This window comes from Mus pahari, chromosome 1 (genome assembly GCF_900095145.1).
Source record: "Mus pahari chromosome 1, PAHARI_EIJ_v1.1, whole genome shotgun sequence".
NCBI lineage: Eukaryota > Metazoa > Chordata > Mammalia > Rodentia > Muridae > Mus > Mus pahari.
The window spans coordinates 54,130,010-54,148,934 of record NC_034590.1 but is presented as its reverse complement, the minus strand read 5'-3'; the positions used below and the strand labels follow the sequence as shown (position 1 = coordinate 54,148,934).

Here is an 18,925-nt window from a genome sequence, read left to right as displayed (position 1 = left end):
CCTAGAAGATCACTGTGCAGCAGAGCAGAATTCATTCTAAGTATGGCAAACATACATCCATTAGAATGCACTACCAAAGAGACTCTGCATGATTAGGCAAGGCTGAATCCCTTGGTCAACAATGTTTGATGTTTGATCTATTACACATTAGTCAATCTGCTATTTAATTCTCAAAGGAAAAAAAAGAATAAAGAAACAAAGTAAAACCTTTGGCTAGATCTCATATCCTCCAAACATGCACACATGTATCCATGGACAAGCTAGTCACTTTATTTGTATATAAACTCAGTGTCAGCTGGGTCTTCTACAAGTGACCTGCCCTCTCTCCTTGTCTTCAGAGCTCACGTTAATGACAAGAGTCACCAAGCCTCTTTCCTCCCTTTTGACCCAGCCAAGCACCTTTATCAGTCTAATCTCATCTACAATTTGAGGACTTTGCCCTTGCTATATTTTTCCTAATGGCTCCCAACATGCTAATAAAACTGTTAATGACCACTTCACTATTATTTCACCACTGGCAGAGACTCTCGTTATCCTCCTTTTACATAGGCTACACACTGACACTCAAATGTAAAGTAGTTTGAAAAGACCTCAGAGCTCCAGATGTCTAACCAGAGCTAGAGAACTTGATCCCGTCTTAGAGCCACACAGGAATGGTGAGGTCTGTGACAGGATCCTGCCTGCATCTTCCTCACCGGCTGGGCAGGTTGGCCTCATAAATGTCTAGGTCATGATAAATCTGAAAAAAGCACTGACAACTTGGCAAATTCTCAGTATGGGATGAATTAAATAGGATGTATAGACGATATATTCTACCAAGACCACAGACATCTCAAGAAACTTTTCCATATTTTCACAAAAATCCAAATTCAAAAGCATTGTATGACATACTGGGCAGACCACCAATCACCCGTTAATCCATTTATTTCAAACGTCTACAGCATGCTTCTCTAGCATGACACACACACAACTTCTTAGCAAGCATCTCTCTCACCGCTCCAATGATAGAGACATTTCCTCTTTGTTAATAAAACCCAATTCTAAAAGCCTTACCGTGGTCAACATGAGCCAGAACACAGATATTCCTAATGTTGGCAGTGTTCTTCTGAAGTCGAATCATCTTATCAACACCACTGAGCACCATGGTTATTTCCTGGGACTAAACATTAAATGCAAATTAAAAATGGTACAAAATCTAATGGGGGGTTGCACAACAGCAAAAAAAAAAAAAAAACCAAACGGACAAACTGAGAGGGAGATGCCGAAGCTGACAAGTCGTCTCAGATTCCTTAACTGAGAACCCAGGGAATGTTTAGCCACATCTATTTCCTTCTGGCCCTGACGGGACATAGTCCTTTAGGCCCAAGTTCCATGGTAAAGTCCATCCTGCTGACAGTACTTGTGGGGTGAGCTGGGAGTTTCCGGATCTGTCATGCGATGAATCACGCAGTTGGGAGCTAGGTACAGAGACGCCCAGCTAAGACACACACACACACACACACACACACACACACACACACACACACCTGCCTTCCCTACTTCGGTCCCTCCAAAAGTCTGCCGTTCTGTCAAGCTTGCTGGCTTTTACCAGACGTGAGAACTTCGGCCCTGTGACTGCACTGAGTGTCCTTAAAAGTTTTTGGATCCCGTGCCTATGAACACACCCGGTGCACGACACACCTTCTACCCCTCTCTCCAATTAAAAGAAGCGAATCCAGGTCTGCATGCCCTTCCTCCGCTTGGGTTCCTGGAGTCGCTGCCGCTGAGGGCACCGGGTCCCTATAAAGTGCAGCAGCTCGGGACACTCCTCGCCCGGCCCTATCGACATGACCCCCGCCCCCCCTCCCGGTCTCCGTAACCGTCTGGTCGCCGGCGTCCCTAGCAAGCCCCCCCCCCCCCCCACACACACACGCTCACTCACCGGCTCCACGCAGCACCTCACCCACGCTTCTAAGACTCCGGGAGTAGCTCAGACCGGAAGTCCCAGGAGCCGGGGGGCGGGGCCTGGGGGCCTGTGACCTCTGACCCGCGCGCGTCGAGCACGCCACCGGAAGTCACGCCGTTTCCCTTCAACTTGGAGTTCCGCGGTCGCCTTGACGACGGCAGACGCTGTAGCTGCTCTGAAGAGTGCCGGCCGAAGCCCGCGGAGAAGGACGCTGGAGCGCAGAGCATGAGGAACTGGTGTCTGTGCCAGATTTGCACCTGCGGGTAAGAAACGTCCGCCTGGTGTGGCGTCCGCAGAGCCGCGAGCTCCGCTGGCACCTCGCTGCGCACACCCCCTAAGGACTCCCTTGCCTGAACCGGAGGAGCCCCCCACCCCCGCCCTTACGCTCTGCTAAATGCACCCCCTTTCCTCTGCTTGGCTGACTCCTGGGCAAAACTTATTTTCTTTGCATTCCCCGAGGTTTCCTATCCAGAGGTTTAAGCTAAAATCAGTTCAGACCAGCAAAGGAGTATGAGCAAATATGGCTGTTAAATGATGGAATCACCCACCAATTCTATTGTTGGTTAACTTAAAAGAACAGTATCCATGGTATTTCGTTTGCCAGCCAGAGTCTTCCATCCTCTAAACTTTATTTTTATTCCTGCGAAGGCAACATTTTCTTGAAGCCTTTCCGACAGACAAAAATGGCTATAGTCCTCACCCTAAAAACCTCAGGTTTGGTTTGTGAGTCCTGCCTAACAACCTTATATCAGCAGTAAACACATTCTTCCCTATCCTCAAGCTTACTGTTTACCCAGGGATTAGATCACCTTTGATAAGTAAATATGAGTAAGGTCAAGTCCTTTGTATTTTTAATCCCCTTCCAAGGGCAACCACCACCAACACATTTTGCTTGAGAGCAGTTTCTCAGCCCCTGTTGTAATAAACATTGTTTGTATGTTTGAACAGATGCAAACATAACTTTTAGGGCTTGAATCTGCAAAATCTTGTGTATAAGAAAAAAAGTATTTGAATCTGAATTTACTTACAAACTAAGTTATTTTCCTATCCACCCATCAGGAAATTCATTATATTAGGGACTTCACGTTCTTCAAAAATAATATCACCATCCAGAGAGCTGGGGGGACTGCCAGTGTAAGAGGAATCCCCTTTAAGCTTTGAAGTATGGCTAATAACTTCTGCCGAAATGTCCTTTGCAAACACTTAGTTGTATCATGAGCACTGCCTGAGTTGCTTTCAGTTTTATAACTGACGTACAAGAATCTTTGACAAAATGGGTAGTTACTATGACATACATAGTTCCACCCGGCCAATGGTTTTAAACTTTGGCAACCTTTATGGGACATTGTCTCAAAACGGGGCAAAGATTCTTCACCATTATTTCTTCCCATACCACCTCTCATCTTTTGCCTCCTGTAATGTTGGAAGGAAAGAGGAAAGATCTGTCCATATTCTTTTTGTTGTTGAAGACTGTCTGTTAGGTACATTTGCACCACTGTGGTAACACTGTGGTAAAAACAGCAGAGGAGAGGTCTGTTTGGGCATACAGTTTGAGAGGGTGCAGTCCCTGGCAGTCAGGCATGGTGGGGTTCTTGTTCATGGAACATGAAGCAAGACTTTTTACATGCTGTCAGACCAGGAGGTAGAAAGCCTTTGCAATCAAGACCCAGGCTCTAATTCTCCAAGGACTCCTGTTAAACACTTACTCCTACCAAGCAGAGGCCAGCTTCCAAAAACCTTCCAGAGGGTTTCCATCAGCTGGAAAGCAAAGGTTCGAAATATGTGAACATTTCAGATTCAAACCCTAATGCTATCTTTTCTCTCTTATGGAACTAAAATTTAATTCCTTTGATTTTCCATTGGGGACACCTGATCTCATCATTTCTGTGAGCTGTTTTTTCAAAAAGACAATTTAACGAGTGTAAACAGCTATAACCGGCAGCAAAAGTATATAGCAGAAGGGAGATTGCACATGTTAGACTAGGAGGATTTTGCTTTCTTTAATAGTTTGTCTGCACTGTTATGTCTTATACTTGTCCACAATCTTAGGTAAGTTATACTGTGAATGCATTGCTTTTCTGGACAATAAAAACATTGACAAATTCTAATGTTTTGACTTGTGTTTTGTTAATCAATGCAGCTCTATCAGAATTTTTATATGTACATGACCTATGTACTCTGCTCATGGATTTTCCAAGTATCTTGGACCCTGCATAGGACAAAAATCACTTGAGCACTCGTTTGCAGCAGACATTGCTGAGTCTCATGAGTCTTCCGACTTTAGAGTTTCCTAGACATGGAAGAATAAGGGAGCTGTCTAACCAGGATGCTGCACAACAACTCCCAGCTACAATCTCTCTTTGCTTCTACTGTATTCTGTGTCCCACACCACCACAAAAATAAAAAATAAAAATGGACTCTGCTCTGCCTCCTTCCTTTTGTACCTATACTATGATTCAAAGTAACATGTTACTATCTGTTATAGGTGAAACCTAAACAGAAACCCTGGTTGCCATGCATCTAGGAAGTTCACTTTCTAGCTTTCCTGCTTCACTCTAAACTCTTATGAGGCAAATCAGTTTGCTATGTAAGGCTTCACTATGATTCATCATTTCTATAAACACCAGTGCAGAGGAGAAAGCTGTGCTAAAGTTCAGAAGGTGTATTAAAGTCACTGGGGACCTATTAAAATGCAATGACCACTCAGGATGCTTTAAAGGGAAATAATGTTTCAGCTTATTTGTTTGTACAGACGGCATCGCTGTCCACATGGAACCACAAGGGTTTATGAACATTCTGGCGTATCTTGCCCCACGACGGAGTATTTGGAAAAATATCCAAAATATGGCGATGTTCTTCCACCTCAGAGTCTTAAGCCAAAGCAAGAATTTCAAGCATACCGTGGTAAAATGGAAGGAGTAACCACATTTAAGTAAATATTGAGAAACTTTCCTTATTTTTTGCCCAACTCCTCTGGTATTAATAAGATTTTCTTACTATTTAAATTTAGCTATTTGACTTAAGTTTAACTAATTTGAGAAGTAAGAAATTAGTTCACAACTTGAGAAAAGCAGAAAGATAAATATTAAGTTACATTGGCAAAGAGAAGAAAAGAGAAAACAAAAAGTTCTATTGACTTTTTTAATTAACTAAAATGTCTCATGTTTATGTACTTTGCAGTGTTACCATTGTGTAGAAGAATGCCTCTGCTTCCTAATTTGTGTGTGTGTGTGTGTGTGTGTTGTATACATGTGTGTGGGTATGTATATATGTGTGTGTTCTAGTTTTTGCATCTCTGTTTGGTATCTAATACTTTAGCTTGTCATGGCAATTTTTAAAGCACACAGATTTAATTTTATCATGATCCTATTTGAAATAATTTAAACTATCATTAGGCATAGACCTAATTCCTCCCATAATTACTGCATAGATTATCAAACCCTGCTTGCTTCTCTACTTTATCTTCCCTGTTCGGGAAGTCCCCCCCCCATCCCTAGATAATACTCATCCAATCTATAAATATCAGCTAAATATTCTCTTTTGTCAATGTTGTCTCTGCCGTCCCACCTTTTTTATTTAGCTTTTGTGGTCAACTAAACTTCCCTTGTATAACTTCCTCAATACTTTCCTAGTGTTGCTGGATTTATTTCAGTGCTCTATACCTGCAGGGTAAACAGCCATTGTTTTCTCAACATTCTGTTTTCAGAAAGCTGGCACAATATCTACTCCCTAGAGCAGGTACCCAACATTCCTAAAAGCAGGAACTTAGAACTCCTGTATGAGTCATTCATGCTGATCATTTTAACTAGAAAATAGAAGGGTGGTTTATCTGCAGTATAAAGAATAAGTATCATTCCATACTGCATGTTTCTATAATACAGGAAGAAACTGTTGTGAGCTTGTATAAAACTTAATAACATAATTGTAGCTCAGTTAGATGACTGTCAAAATTGACAGTGTGTATCTTTAACTCTATGATGTACATTGTGTGATTGTCCGTCTTTATAAGGAAACTAGGTAATGGGTTAACTAAGTTACCCAAGGTTATGCAGCTACTGAATGACAAAGCCAAGATTTGGATTCAGGCAATCCAACTAGCCTTGGATCTCTGGTTTTCTCCATTCCACGGGACTGTCTTAGCCCCAGGAGTACCACCTCCATCATAATAATGGAATATACAAGGTGGCTAGATTATCATTTCATTCCAATCCATAGTCAGGGCTTCTGAGAGATCCAAAATCTTAGAAGGGCTCACATCTGTCTGAGCCACAATTGGTGATCAATTAGACAATAAGCAGGAAGCTATTGTGACTTTCATATGAGGAAACTATGCCTAAGTACAGTCTATGTAGGCAAGTGTGGCTTTTGGAAAAGTGACTACAAAGCTAATATTGACAAATTTTTTAGCTCATAAAATTTTTCTCTTCAGATTTCTTTCTATATTAAATTTAAAAATCCACCTTCTTGAGAATTTTATTCACTTAAGATCAAATTGAAGAGCTGTTATTTCAGTTTTTAAAAACTATGATTTTCACATTTTAACTTGTCATTGAATAGAACCTTATAAAAGAATTCAATTGTTTATTTCAAATAATCAACTAGTACCATTTTAATATCTCCTTAGATTGTTCATTTAAGACAAAATTGAAGATTTCAGTGCTGAAATAATCAAAACAGAAGAACCAGTAGGATGTGTTTTACATATACATATGTATATATTTCAGGTCAGATTATCGCCCTTATGAAGTAGTCAAGCAGCCTCGCCACATACCTGAAGAATATAAACCCAAACAGGGGAAAATTGATCTTGGTACTACCTACAAGCGAGATTTTAATCCTTACAAAGTACAGCCTGTGGTAAAAGCCCGGCCTGTGGAAAGACAACAAGTTAAAAAAGGAAAGTTGGACACTGTCCCAACTTATAAAGGTAACCTGTCATTGTAAAAGCAAAAGGGTCCCAAACCTAAAAATGCCATCTTTGACCTTTATAACAAAATTGTCATCTTGTATTGTCATACTTAGCCACAGTGGTTAGAAAAGATCATTTTTTGTTGCTGCTGTTGTTGATCAAAACAATATTGTTAGCAAAACCCAGTTACAGACAAACAAAACTGACTCAAGGGAGTTAGGAATCCAAATGTGCCCCCCAAATTGTCTGTATCTCAAAGCATATGAAATGCAAAGGACATCACTGAGCAAAGATATATTTTACATATGTCACTTTGTCATAGTATTGTCCTTTCACCCTGTCCTTCCTATAATGAGTTGAAACTTGGCTGAGAGTGTTGGAGTTGTTGAAAAGAAGAAACAGCAACTGTTCTCTTGATTCAAATTCCAGACCAACCTGCAAAACTATGGAATTAGTAGATTGACAACTGGAATATCGTTTTTATACTCTGAAGCAGGATTCTCAACCTTCCAGTGCTCCCATTCTGTAATGTTCCTCATGTTGTGGAACCAAAACATGACCTCCAACCAAAAACTTATTTCTGTTGCTATGTCATAATTTTGCTACTGTTACGAATCGTAATGCAAGTAGTTTTGGAGACAGAAGTTTGTCAAAGGGGTCACAGATTGGAGGATAAAGCTCTGATCTATGAGCAGATTATTCCCAGAACAGGTCTTCAGAATAAAATAAACATGCCCACCCCTGACAGGCAGTGCCAGGACAACAGACAGGCTCTCCTCCTCCAAGCCTTACTTGCAGCAGGACAGGAGTGAGAACTTTCTCTTTATTAGCAACACACTTAATAATGTGAGCACTGGCAATTTCATGGCCTATCTTTTTATTTATTTCACCAAATCCTTACATGATTTAAACATTTTAAAAAAACTTACTCATAGAAGTCTTCATTTACAAACAGACCATCTTGACATGAGCTATCCTCTTTCCTTCCCTTAGTAACAAAGTTGAACATCTGGCTTGTATTCTTTCCATTGGTTATGTGAAGTAGCAAAATGGGTATTTTCAAATATAAAACCTTTTGCAAAAGTAATGGCATCTATAGTTAGGTAATAGCTAATGACTATTTTAAAGACTGTTAACAGTAAACATATAAGTAAAGTGCAAGTTACCAACATCCTGGGATCTTATGGGGAAGTTAGGAATAATATTTTTTCTGATTTTGAAAACTGAGTACATCCGCAGGTATAGAACTGACAAGTTATAAAGATTATGAATGGTAAGTATCAAATACAGCAAAACAAATTATGTAAATATATGCATAAAAGATAATCTTGATATAAAAGATAGTAAAAATGACTTTGCTTTGACATTTAGACAACCATTGTAATTTTTCCATGTAATATATACTAAAGACAGTAATATTGATGTCCCTTGATGTTGTGTGCATATATGTAACACACACAGATACATATTACAGTGTTCCAGGTTTTCATGCATGAAACAACAACCTCAACTGTACTTAATTCTGTATGATTGCAATTCTGTGTGTATAAGTCTGAATACCTTCATAAGAGCAGGTATTTATACAGTCTTAAGAGTAGAGGAGAGAGGGAAGACAGAAATAGAATATTGTAAAGGTGCAGCCTACAAAACCCCAGGTACATGGTTTGTTTCTCTGTGAACTTGCACTGTTTGATGGATATGGTGAGCAGAGAGACTAAGCAAAGTATTTCCACCAAACACCCAACAAGTTTATTTGGGAGTAGATGCTTAGTAGATAAAGCCCCACGAGAAAGATTGTGCCACACCTAAATCATGTCCTCCAGACATTTAAACACAGCACATGACTGTGTCTACCTAGCTCAGCTCCTAATTGGATTGAGGGTATATCCACTACACCCTACCTGCCAAATACCTGTGGGAACGAAATTTCTCCTACTAAAAATGAACTTAGTTTCTGTCATTCCTTCAAACACAACGGCTAGTGAATAGTAAAACATTCTGAGACCTATGGAAAAATCAGGAAAATCTGAAGTGATAAACAGATGAGAAACTACCAAAATTTGTAATAGAATCATTTCACAGATTTAAGTCCCAATAGATAAACACAAAGGAAACAGCATCTAGACAAATGCCATTTTTAAAAGATAAAGAATTCTTAAAGATGATGGGGGAAAAAAATCTCTGGAATGAGAATTAAACCAGACGTTTTGTTGGAACCAATGGAAAATAGAGATCTTGTAGCACACAGCCACAAATAGTATGTATATATCAAGCTCCTAACCTCAAGTTCCAGGAATTTATTCAGAGGAGGTAGAAAGATTTTAAAAGCTAAAAAGGTGGATGAGTCCAGGGAAACAAGTCTTCTAGACACAGCAGGGCTGGTTCACATATGAACTAACAGACCGTGATAGCATGCACAGGGCCAACAAATCCCAGCATAGTAAAGGGGAAGGGGGAACAAAAGTCCCACCCTTAACTAAGAAGTTATTTACAGTTGATACCTGCTTACAGAAGAAAAGCCAATTGTCTCCAATTGAGTAATGCAGGATCTATCCTCCCAGGCAGGATTCAGGCTCAGGAGAAATTAATCAAGTGTGTGTGTGCATGTGTGTGTATGTATGTGTGTGTGCTAATTATGGTTTGGTAGTTTTTGCAGTTTTTTTGATAGAACACATAGTTGGATGGATGGGGAGGTGGGGACAATTTGGGAGGACTTGGGGGAGGAAAAATTATGTGATCAACCATAGTGTATAAAAGTTTTTCAAATAATTTTTAAAATGTCAAAAGAAAGTATTTAAAGACACCGAATCTCAAACTTTTATAACTAGTGAAATGGTCTTCAAAATTTAACAGAGATTTTTTTTTCAAACAAAAACTGATAGATTTCATTAGCAGCACATCAGCACCACATTGTGTTAAAGGAAGGTCTTATAGTTGGAGGAAAATAATTCAGATAGCTGCATGGAATTGGAATTCAGAAATGAATAAAATAAAATGCACAAATAGAAGCTGAGGAGAAGGGTGATTCTGTAGGAGGATTCAGTGGTCTTGGTTAATCTGGACCCCTGAGATCTTCAAACACTGGACCACAAAACAGACACCATACACCAGCTGACATGAGGCCCCTAACACACATACAGTAGAGAACTTCCAGGTCTGTGTTCATTTATATATGAAGCACCTAACCCTCAAGAGACTGGAGGCCCCAGGGAGTTTAGAGGTCAGATGGGGTGGAGATGGGGAATCCACATGGAGATGGGTTGGGATGGGGAGGAGGTGTGTGATGTGGAGCAGTTGGAGGGTGTATGGGGAGGGGCAGGGAATGGAATTTTGAGTGTAAAAAATGAATTACAAATAAAATTTTAAAATATGTAGATAAAATTATATTGATTGTATAAAGACATGGTATGTTTTCAAACAAATATGAGATTGAAATATGATATAACAGTAGTATTAAAGAAAGCAATTGTTCAAGAAGTGTTCAAGACAGCAACATACTTGAGCCAGGAAGATCTCATAATGAGTGAAATTAAGCATTTTTATTTTAAAATGCAGAAAGGCTTAGTAAATTATAATAAAATATAATAATAAAAAACCTGTACTAATCCAAAAGGATGTAGGGACTAGGTAGTATGGGATGGGGAAAGAATATAAGAGGGAAAGCAAATAATGATATACTTAACTGAAGCCCAGCTGGATCACTGGTCCATTAAATAAAATTTAGAGTGATTCTTCATACATTAGCAAGAGATTTTCAAAAATTTACAATTTGTGTAAATTATAAATTCTTGACAAAATTATAAATCTTTGAATTTTAAAATTATAAATTTTTTGAAAAACAATTTTGCTAAAATCAACTCAAGAAATACAGTTCAAAAAGATATCTGCTCAAGAAACTGAATTTGTAGAATTGCAGGTATAGTTTAAAATGATAAAGATCATCTAGGATTTCCAACTTCTGAATAAGATGCAAAAAACTGAAGAGAGTGTTCCCAACGAAACAAGGCGAAGCTAGATAGGTAGGTAATATATAGAATCAAAAATGTCCATAAGTCCCTTAGAAAGCTGAGATCACAAGTTCACTAACAGAACAAAAGCACGAGACTACTGCAGGAGAGGCATCAATGCAGAGTGTTGTAGCTTGGAGACAGGAGAAAGGAAACAAGAAGCAAAACAGAGCTTCTTACCATGAAAGGAGAAGCTGTCCCTAGGAGTAAGCACTAGAGATCTACCATACAGGGACAGGAGCATTGCAAAGCTGTGCCCATGCAACTCAGGGTAGATGAAGCTGGAGAAAACAAGATGCCTGCCCCTATACATAGGGCAATACTATCTCACTTGACATGGAATAACATCAACCCTCAGTTGGGAAAGGGCAGGATATGGAGATACACATTTCCTGAATTATAAAAATATCAAGAAGGAAGAGATAATAAGAAACTTCCCAGATAATCAGCCACCAACCTGAACACAGAAATAATACCAAAGTCATTTGAAGCTGCTGGTCTACTAAAGGTAAGCATAACAATAGAGACCAAACTTAACTATGGATTGAACCAAATCACACTGTGGCCAATGAACATGGATTCATTTCTGAATATATGTATTATTGATATAAGTATCTATGGTGCATATGATGTCTAGTTTTCAAATTATAAAAATGTGGGGGGGGGGATGAGAAGGGAAGAAGAAGAAGCGGGGGGGGGAGGGACTTGCGATGAAACTGAAGGAAAAACCCAATCAGAAAGGAGCTAGATCTTGGCTCTACCAGGGAATCAAAAACTTATGACTGATGGTTAGAAACATTAAGTGGAAAAATTAGCCAAGAGATAGAAGCTACAAAAAGGAGAATGTAATAACTACAGAAAATAATAGAGTGACAACGCCTTGAGTAGGTGTTTGAGTAGATAAGAGTACACTCAAAAAAAAAAAAAAAGATAAGAGTACACTCATGGGGAGGAGCAGCAGGCTTAAGATACATCAATATAAAGCAAATGTATGGAGACAAAAAAAGCATGAAGCACAAAGTCCACCAACCACATTGAACCCTTAGTGAAAATATCCTTCATAAAGTATTTTTCAGACAAGTGAAAAGAATTATCAGTAAATATCATATGAAGTTTTAAGAGAAATTCTTCAGGTAAATGTAATATGAAGCAACAGAAACTAGGCCTTTATAAAGAGAAAAATGTCCTCAGAAATAGATGCTATAGAACACTTTGAAGTGGGCCTAACATACATGTACTTGGAACATCAGAAAATAAAATAGGAAAGAAAACAGAAGAATTACCTAAAAATTTAATAGGATTTTTTTTTTCCGAAAATGGGTGATATCAAAATACGGACCTGGAAAACTTTATAAACCCAAGCAGGTTACATTTATAATTTAAAATTATGAAATATACAGACTGCTTAATGTGAAATACACTTTATGAACCCAGGCATGGTGCCACATACCTACAGTCCTGGTACTTGGCAAGTAGAGACAGAAGGAATCAATAGGTAAAGACATCTTTACCTATACAGGGAGTTGAAGGTCAGCCTGGGCTACGTGAAACCTTGTCTCAAAAACAACAAAAAAGATACATTAAACAAAGAAGCAAATTAAAAACAAGAGTGAGGACTAGGACCATTGAAACCAGAAGATCATGGAGTTACATCTTGAAAATGCTGAAGGCTAGGACACAGATGAAATCCACCAAGCACATTGAACCATTAGTGAAACTATCTTAAAAGTCTTTTTCAGTCACGTGAAAAGAATTATCAGTAAATGTCATGTGAAGAGAAAAATTTTCAACAAGTAGAGTATGAAGTAAAGAGTCCTCAGAAATAGATGCAATGACAATATAGTATTTTTCTAGAGCAAAAATTCTATCAACTTTGACTTTTTAAAAACCAATTATAAAAGTACAAAGTAGTAAAGGTTAGAATTGGAAATGTGTTGTACCTTAGTTGTTTGTTACTCCTCAGCCATGTGCTGTGTAATAATTTAGTCAACAGTAGAATGCTTTTACAACCATTGTTCACTGAAATCATATCATCTAGTGAGATCAGACTCTGGAACACTGGTGTTCCCATAGTGAAAGAACAATAAAGATGAATCTTTCAGTGTGTCCCCATTGTTAAGTTGCAAAACTATGTAACTCAGAACAATATTACTCAAAAGTGGACTATAATTTGTTAAAATTTTGTATTGTAAACTTTAAAGAAAGATTAAACAAACTGACGTGCAAGCCAAATCCAGCCCCCTGACTTATTTTCTTCTTATGACTATTACACTCCCATTCTTTTTCATACTACCTATTCTTGCTACCTCTTCATTCTTCTGCATTCTTGCAACATTGATAGAATTTAGCATTCACAGCAGGCAGTATACATTTAGAGACTTGTGTTTAAGCTTCAAAGCCTAAGACATTTCTTATCTGGCTATTACAGAGAAACAGTTGTCAACACCTGCTCTGTGACAATTCTGTTACTGAGATTGGAAACTTAAAAAGAAGTTGTATGCATAGTACTTTACACTACCTTATCTTCCCCCATCCATATTCTTGTTTCATTTTTGAAAGCCCAAGGTTCTCTGATATTGAGAAATACTTTATTCATCCACATATTCACCTAAAATCAGCATTGTTTGTCTCTTAGTCGCATTGGCAACAAAGACTTTCCTAGTATGACTGTATCAAACTATAGATCTTCACTAACATCTCTCATTTCCCTATAGTTACTAGGAAATAGTGCTATAATTGTAATCTGTAGTTTCTGAAGAACAGAGATTCCTTCATGGTAGCTCGAGAAAAAGATTCATTATTATTGGAAATGGAAAGTTGTCAGGTTCAGAGGGAGTTGGAGGGGAGTGCTTTAGCTAATGAGTACATACTACTCATACTCATACTACCTATTCTTCATACTACCTATTCTTGCTACCATAGCATTCTCTGTTGCTGTCATACTGAATGGCCTCCTCCAGTTCCTTATTTCTTCCTTTCTATACAAGTCTGCAAAAATATAGCTTCGATCTACCATCAATCTGAATACTACCTCATGCCATTCTATTATGTTCTTCATCTGGTTCTTGGTTTTCAACCTTAGAGTCACAAGATTGGTCTAGGTCATCACGTCTTGCCATGTGGCTTATAGGATTCTGATAACTTAAAGACTGTCTGCTTTTTGACTGGGTTTCCACTCACACTAAACATCAGTAGCTTAATAATTTAGTCTAAAACTCAGCAGGAATATCTAAGAATGAAGACAGTTTCTCTTCACAGTTGGTAGCCACATGGTAAACATTCAAGGTTTAGCTATTCCAGTTGTCATTCCCTTGACTTTGGTTTACATTCTATTGTCTTACCATATACAAACTTGCTTTTTATAAATTAATATTTGGCATTTAAAATCCTTTTGGAGATGCAGTGAATTTTACATTTCTCAGCTTACTACATTAGTATGTAAAATCACTGTCTTTTATAAACTCACTTTTGGTGTTTTAAAGTACTTTTGTGGGGTAAAGTAAATTTTACCATACTACTCAGCTTACTACTTTTCTGTCTAGAAATAGACAACATAAAGAAGCCTTACTGAAATATAAACACTTCAAATTTTCATCAATGGCTTAAGTAAGCTGCAGGTATTGGGCTTCTAACTCTCAAATTTTGGATCTGATATTCATTTCTAAATTGCACATACAGTTTTGAATTCACTGTTTGGCTTCCGGGTCTTTAGATGGTCCTGTATCTCTCAGGAATTCCTTAAAGCCTAATAATTCATGGAGTCTTTATTTTTGACCAGAATAGCATTGAAATATGAAAGTTCAAATTGAGCAACTGGTGTAAGTAGTCTTTAAGACTTTTATTTCCAAAGATCATTTCTGTGAGTTGTAAGATACTTAAAAAGTTAATCAATTGACTTCTTCCTCTTAGAGGGTTCTTATTGTAAACCCTGAATTTTATAGCTGTCCTTAATATTTTGTGAGTTACAGTCAAAATCCTAGCCAGTACATTTTATACTGTCTTTGCCCACAACATAGTCTATTTAGCTTTCTATCCACAGGCAGGCACACATGTTCCATATGCCCTTGTATGTAATCAGATGAATCTGAAAGTAGAAAATGATGGACCAAAAAATCAAATATGAGGAAAACCTCATACTTGATCCTAGTGTTTGTGGTTCTAAAAGAAATCAGAAGATGCTTGGCAATGAGAGAAATTAGGATATTTTGAAGATAGTTTTTTTTCTCAGTATTTTAAAATATTTTGTTTGTTCTGATTTTCAAGATGATTATAGATCTTGGGATATTCAGAAATGTGAACTGTGTAAACCAGAGCAAGCTTACCATCCCCCAGATGTGAAATTTGGAAACTCAACTACATTTCAGGATGACTATGTTCCTCGGGAGATAAAGCCTAGGCAAAGCTTTAAGCCCTGCTCTGTGCTCAAGTGTTCTGTAGGCCCTTTTAATGGTGATACAAGTCATCATCGAGATTATGTTCCTCATCAGCTAGAAATCAAGTTTGCAAGGCCAAAAGAAGTTTATAAGCCTACTGACCAGCCTTTTGAGGATCTCACCACTCACCGGAATGACTTTCAGGGTCTAACTGGTGAAACTGCAAAAATCTGCAGACCTGCCTATACCAGAGTGACCCAAAACATTCAGTTTAAAGGAAGCACTGAATTCCGTGACAGTTTCCAACCATGGGAAATCCCACCACCCAAAGTCAAGAAAGTGGCAGAGTATGTACCTCCTTCAGGAAGCATGCAGTTAAACAGCACCAGCCACCTTGACTATGTTCCCTATCAGGCCAGCCGCGTAGTTGCCATTAGACCAGTTTCTCACAGAAGGCAAAGCAATTTTCCTTTCCAAGGAAAAAGCACCACGAAGGAAGATTTTCCAGCATGGGAAACTTGTCGTCAAGGACTTATTAAGCAGCAGCAACAAATTCCCAACCCATCTGGAAAATTTGAGGGTTTGAGCACTTTCAGATCTCACTTTGTGCCACATGAATTGATTCCAACAGAGAGCTGCAAACCTTTAAATGAAGCTCTCAAGAGTTCAGTTCCACTTGATGATGTCACCATGTATTCTATACAGTTCACACCAAAGAAACAGGAAATCTGCCCAGCTAGCTATCCTTCTCCTCCTGGTTATGTATTTGAAAATACAAATTCGCAAGGACATAAATTCTATCGCAAGATTATTCCTGCAGTAAAGGCCTTTTAGTAATTAATGATTAAAAGAAAGCTAATGAGAATTTGATTTTTAAGGAGAAACAACTTTTATAGTAAAAATATATTATGAGAGCTATACAATTTCATTTTTAGCTTTTTGAACAAGTTGGAACATAAAGATCAGAATTGATAAATCTGGTTTGTTTGAACAAAGATCGACCTGTTTAGCACAGGCTACCCTGGAACTTGCAGTCCTCCTGTGTCAGTCTTCTGATCCAAGATTGTTCTTTAACAGGCATTTCTGAAGGCTAAATAATGGGTACACTCATTTACGCACGCTGTCTCTAAGTTTGTCCTCAGTCTGGTGTCACCTCATTTTACACTTATACAATTATACATCTCCTCTCATCATCATTTATCAAGTACATTGGGACCATCTAGAAAAAATTGAAGATGAGCTATAAATTATACTTTTCAAAAAATCCAGGTTTTACTCATTGATTCATTCATTCATTCATCTTCAGAACATCTACAGAGCATAGGACAAGTCAAGTTTTGGTTGGTGATGTCAGAGTCTACTGCTCTGTTCCTTGCCCTGTTCAAAATAGCAAAAGACATTGTGGCTTGAAGAGGAGATGTCCTATAGTATGGGAATCAGAGGACCAGAGTTCAAGGACTGATATCTTTGGTTTATATTTGAGCCACTGTAAGCAATCTCTTGCATACACACTTCTGTGGTTCATCTGTTAAAGAATATTGGTTCTGCCTACCTCACTAAAGTTTGTTGGGAGTATCAAATTGTATAATACATTTAAATGCATAAAGTACAAATGTAAGGGGCTATTAAACCCTCAGATAACTTTTTGTATTTTTTCATTTTCAAATAAGGATAGGTACAAACTTAATACTCATTACTTGGTCTCCATACAGCAAGGACTATAAAATAACCTAATTTGCTTTGAATTTATGAGTAATATGTGTTTGTAAGAGGCATCTGCCCACTATAGCTTCATAAACACCCTATAAGTTATAGCAGAAAATAGAGAACCTAGATTAAATACTTGGATGTAAATGGCTGTATTTTCAAAAGGAAAAATATTTGCTGAAAAAGTTGTAGGGAAGACTTCCAGTTCTGACAAAATCTTCAGGATAAACATAGGTATCTGTTCATTCAGTGGCCACATCCAGAAACATTGTTCATTTATGAAGGCTATAACTACCTTGTTCATAACTGAAAGTAAAAAGTGCAAAGAAGGACAGGGAAGTGATACCAGTAAAGGACCTGGAAGTAGCATACTATACTTACAAATGTTGAAAACTTCAAGTGATGTGAGTGTTTTAATAAATGATCATGTACGGAAAATAAGATTGACTTCAATTTATAATGAATTGTAATGTGTCACAGTTTAAGAATACTACTAAGAGTGAATTTAAAACATGTAATAATTTTAATTAATTGAAAGCAATTCTCCATATTTGCATTTATTATAAAAAGATAGTAAATAAAAATTATGTTTTATGTATAATCTGATTAATAAAATGTATTTTCATGAAGTCATTTCTGTATCATTTTATTTGAGATATAACTTCTAAGTAAATTCCTATCTAGATATACCTATACATGATTAGATAAAAACTACTTTAAAAATAGAAAATACCATAATAATCAAAATTAAGAATTTGGTCATACTTCACCATTCTCACCACTTTGGCCATGTTACAATGTTTAATATTCAAGTCTCCCATAATCTGATGGGATTGGTCTCCTCTCTGAACAATGGTCACCCTTAAGACATCTACTGGCATTTTTTGAAACAGTTTTCCTTAAACTAAGAACACATGACATACTGTCTTGTCTCACTGTAACCTAATATAATAGATATGAGAATAGGGTTTGGAACAGAACATAGCATAAGACATTCAACTGGGAGTTCAGAATCATCCTTCTTAAGGAATGTTGGCTGAGCTGAATACTGAAAGATAAATAGGAAGAAATAAGGGTGAAGAAAAGTGGGAAGAACCAAAAACAACTTGGAGAGGAAAAGGTTTATTTTATCTGACAGCTTATAGTCCATAATAAAAGGGATTCAGAGAAGAAACTCAAGATTTGAACTTGGAAACAGAAATTGAAGCAGAAGCCACAAGGGGACCATAACTTATGTGCTCCCATTGGCTTACTCAACATGCTCTCTTACACAATCTGGAACCATAGCCTTAGGGGAGGCACTTCTCATAGTATACTAGACCCTCCCACATCAATCATTAATCAAGACTGCTCATAGATATATGCCTATGGGCCAATCTGATGGAGGCATGTCCTCCACTGAGATTCCCTCTTCCTCTGACTTTTGTTTATATTAAGCTGATAAAAAAGTTTGGGTTAAACTGATTTTAAAAACAACTAACCACACAATTTTTGTCTAATTGTGTTTCTTCCCTTCCTTCCTTCCTCTTTCCTTTCCTTTCCTTTTTGTTTTTTAAATTTTTTTTTGATTTTTGTTGTTTTCTTGCTTTCTTTTGAGATAGGAAACAGGGAAGGGAGAGCATAAACATAGAGTTGAGTGATTAGTGTAGTGGGGAGGGTCAGGGTGAAGTTGAGGACAGGGGAAAAAAGATCAAAATATGCCATAAAAAATTTAAAAAATTCTAAACAGTAAAATTGAACCCTTGTCAATTTGATAAATAAATATATTACCATTAAATGATAACTTGTTCCTTCTTGTTTATTACCAAGATGTCATTAATATCACAATATAAAATATAGTGCAACTTTAAAAGTACCATGGTCTTTAAATTTTTACAAGTCTCTTTAAAATACTCAGCATATCTTTAAAAATCCAAAGTTAACTATGGGCTCCTGTAAAATAGAAGTTACAAACTTTTTATTCCAAGAGGAAAGGCCCAGGTCA

At 37.6% G+C, this 18,925-nt stretch overlaps 2 protein-coding genes across 3 annotated transcripts in view; one reads left to right on the top strand and one right to left on the bottom strand.

Moving 5' to 3' along the window:
- Efl1 (elongation factor like GTPase 1) overlaps positions 1 to 1,986 on the bottom strand; it is a 123,373-nt gene extending 121,387 nt beyond the window's left edge. Inside the window, exons 1-2 of the mRNA XM_021194843.2 lie at positions 1,922 to 1,986; positions 1,054 to 1,159 (exon numbers count right to left, since the gene is read on the bottom strand). Of these exons, the coding sequence (XP_021050502.1) occupies positions 1,054 to 1,144 (91 nt within the window). The 5' untranslated portion in view covers positions 1,145 to 1,159; positions 1,922 to 1,986. The remainder of the gene's footprint in view (positions 1 to 1,053; positions 1,160 to 1,921) is intronic.
- Positions 1,987 to 2,077: 91 nt separating this feature from the next.
- Saxo2 (stabilizer of axonemal microtubules 2) lies at positions 2,078 to 17,568 on the top strand. Of its 2 annotated transcripts, XM_021217311.2 has the most exons (4): positions 2,139 to 2,208; positions 4,698 to 4,877; positions 6,670 to 6,872; positions 15,125 to 16,068. In XM_021217311.2, the coding sequence occupies exons 1-4, from the start codon at positions 2,171 to 2,173 to the stop codon at positions 16,066 to 16,068; spliced, it is 1,365 nt and encodes a 454-aa protein (XP_021072970.1). In that variant the 5' UTR covers positions 2,139 to 2,170. The 2 variants fall into 2 exon arrangements, with proteins under 2 accessions (XP_021072961.1, XP_021072970.1); XM_021217302.1 differs by lacking the exon at positions 4,698 to 4,877 and having other exon boundaries at positions 2,078 to 2,208; positions 15,125 to 17,568.
- The last annotated feature ends 1,357 nt before the right edge of the window (positions 17,569 to 18,925 follow it).

Bases quoted from the DNA above. Each gene is read 5' to 3' on its own strand.
- Saxo2 (XM_021217311.2), top strand. From the start codon at position 2,171: ATGAGGAACTGGTGTCTGTGCCAGATTTGCACCTGCGG. The intron at 2,209-4,697 runs GTAAGAAACGTC...TTGTTTGTACAG, and splicing joins TGCCAGATTTGCACCTGCGG to ACGGCATCGCTGTCCACATG. The intron at 6,873-15,124 runs GTAACCTGTCAT...CTGATTTTCAAG, and splicing joins CACTGTCCCAACTTATAAAG to ATGATTATAGATCTTGGGAT.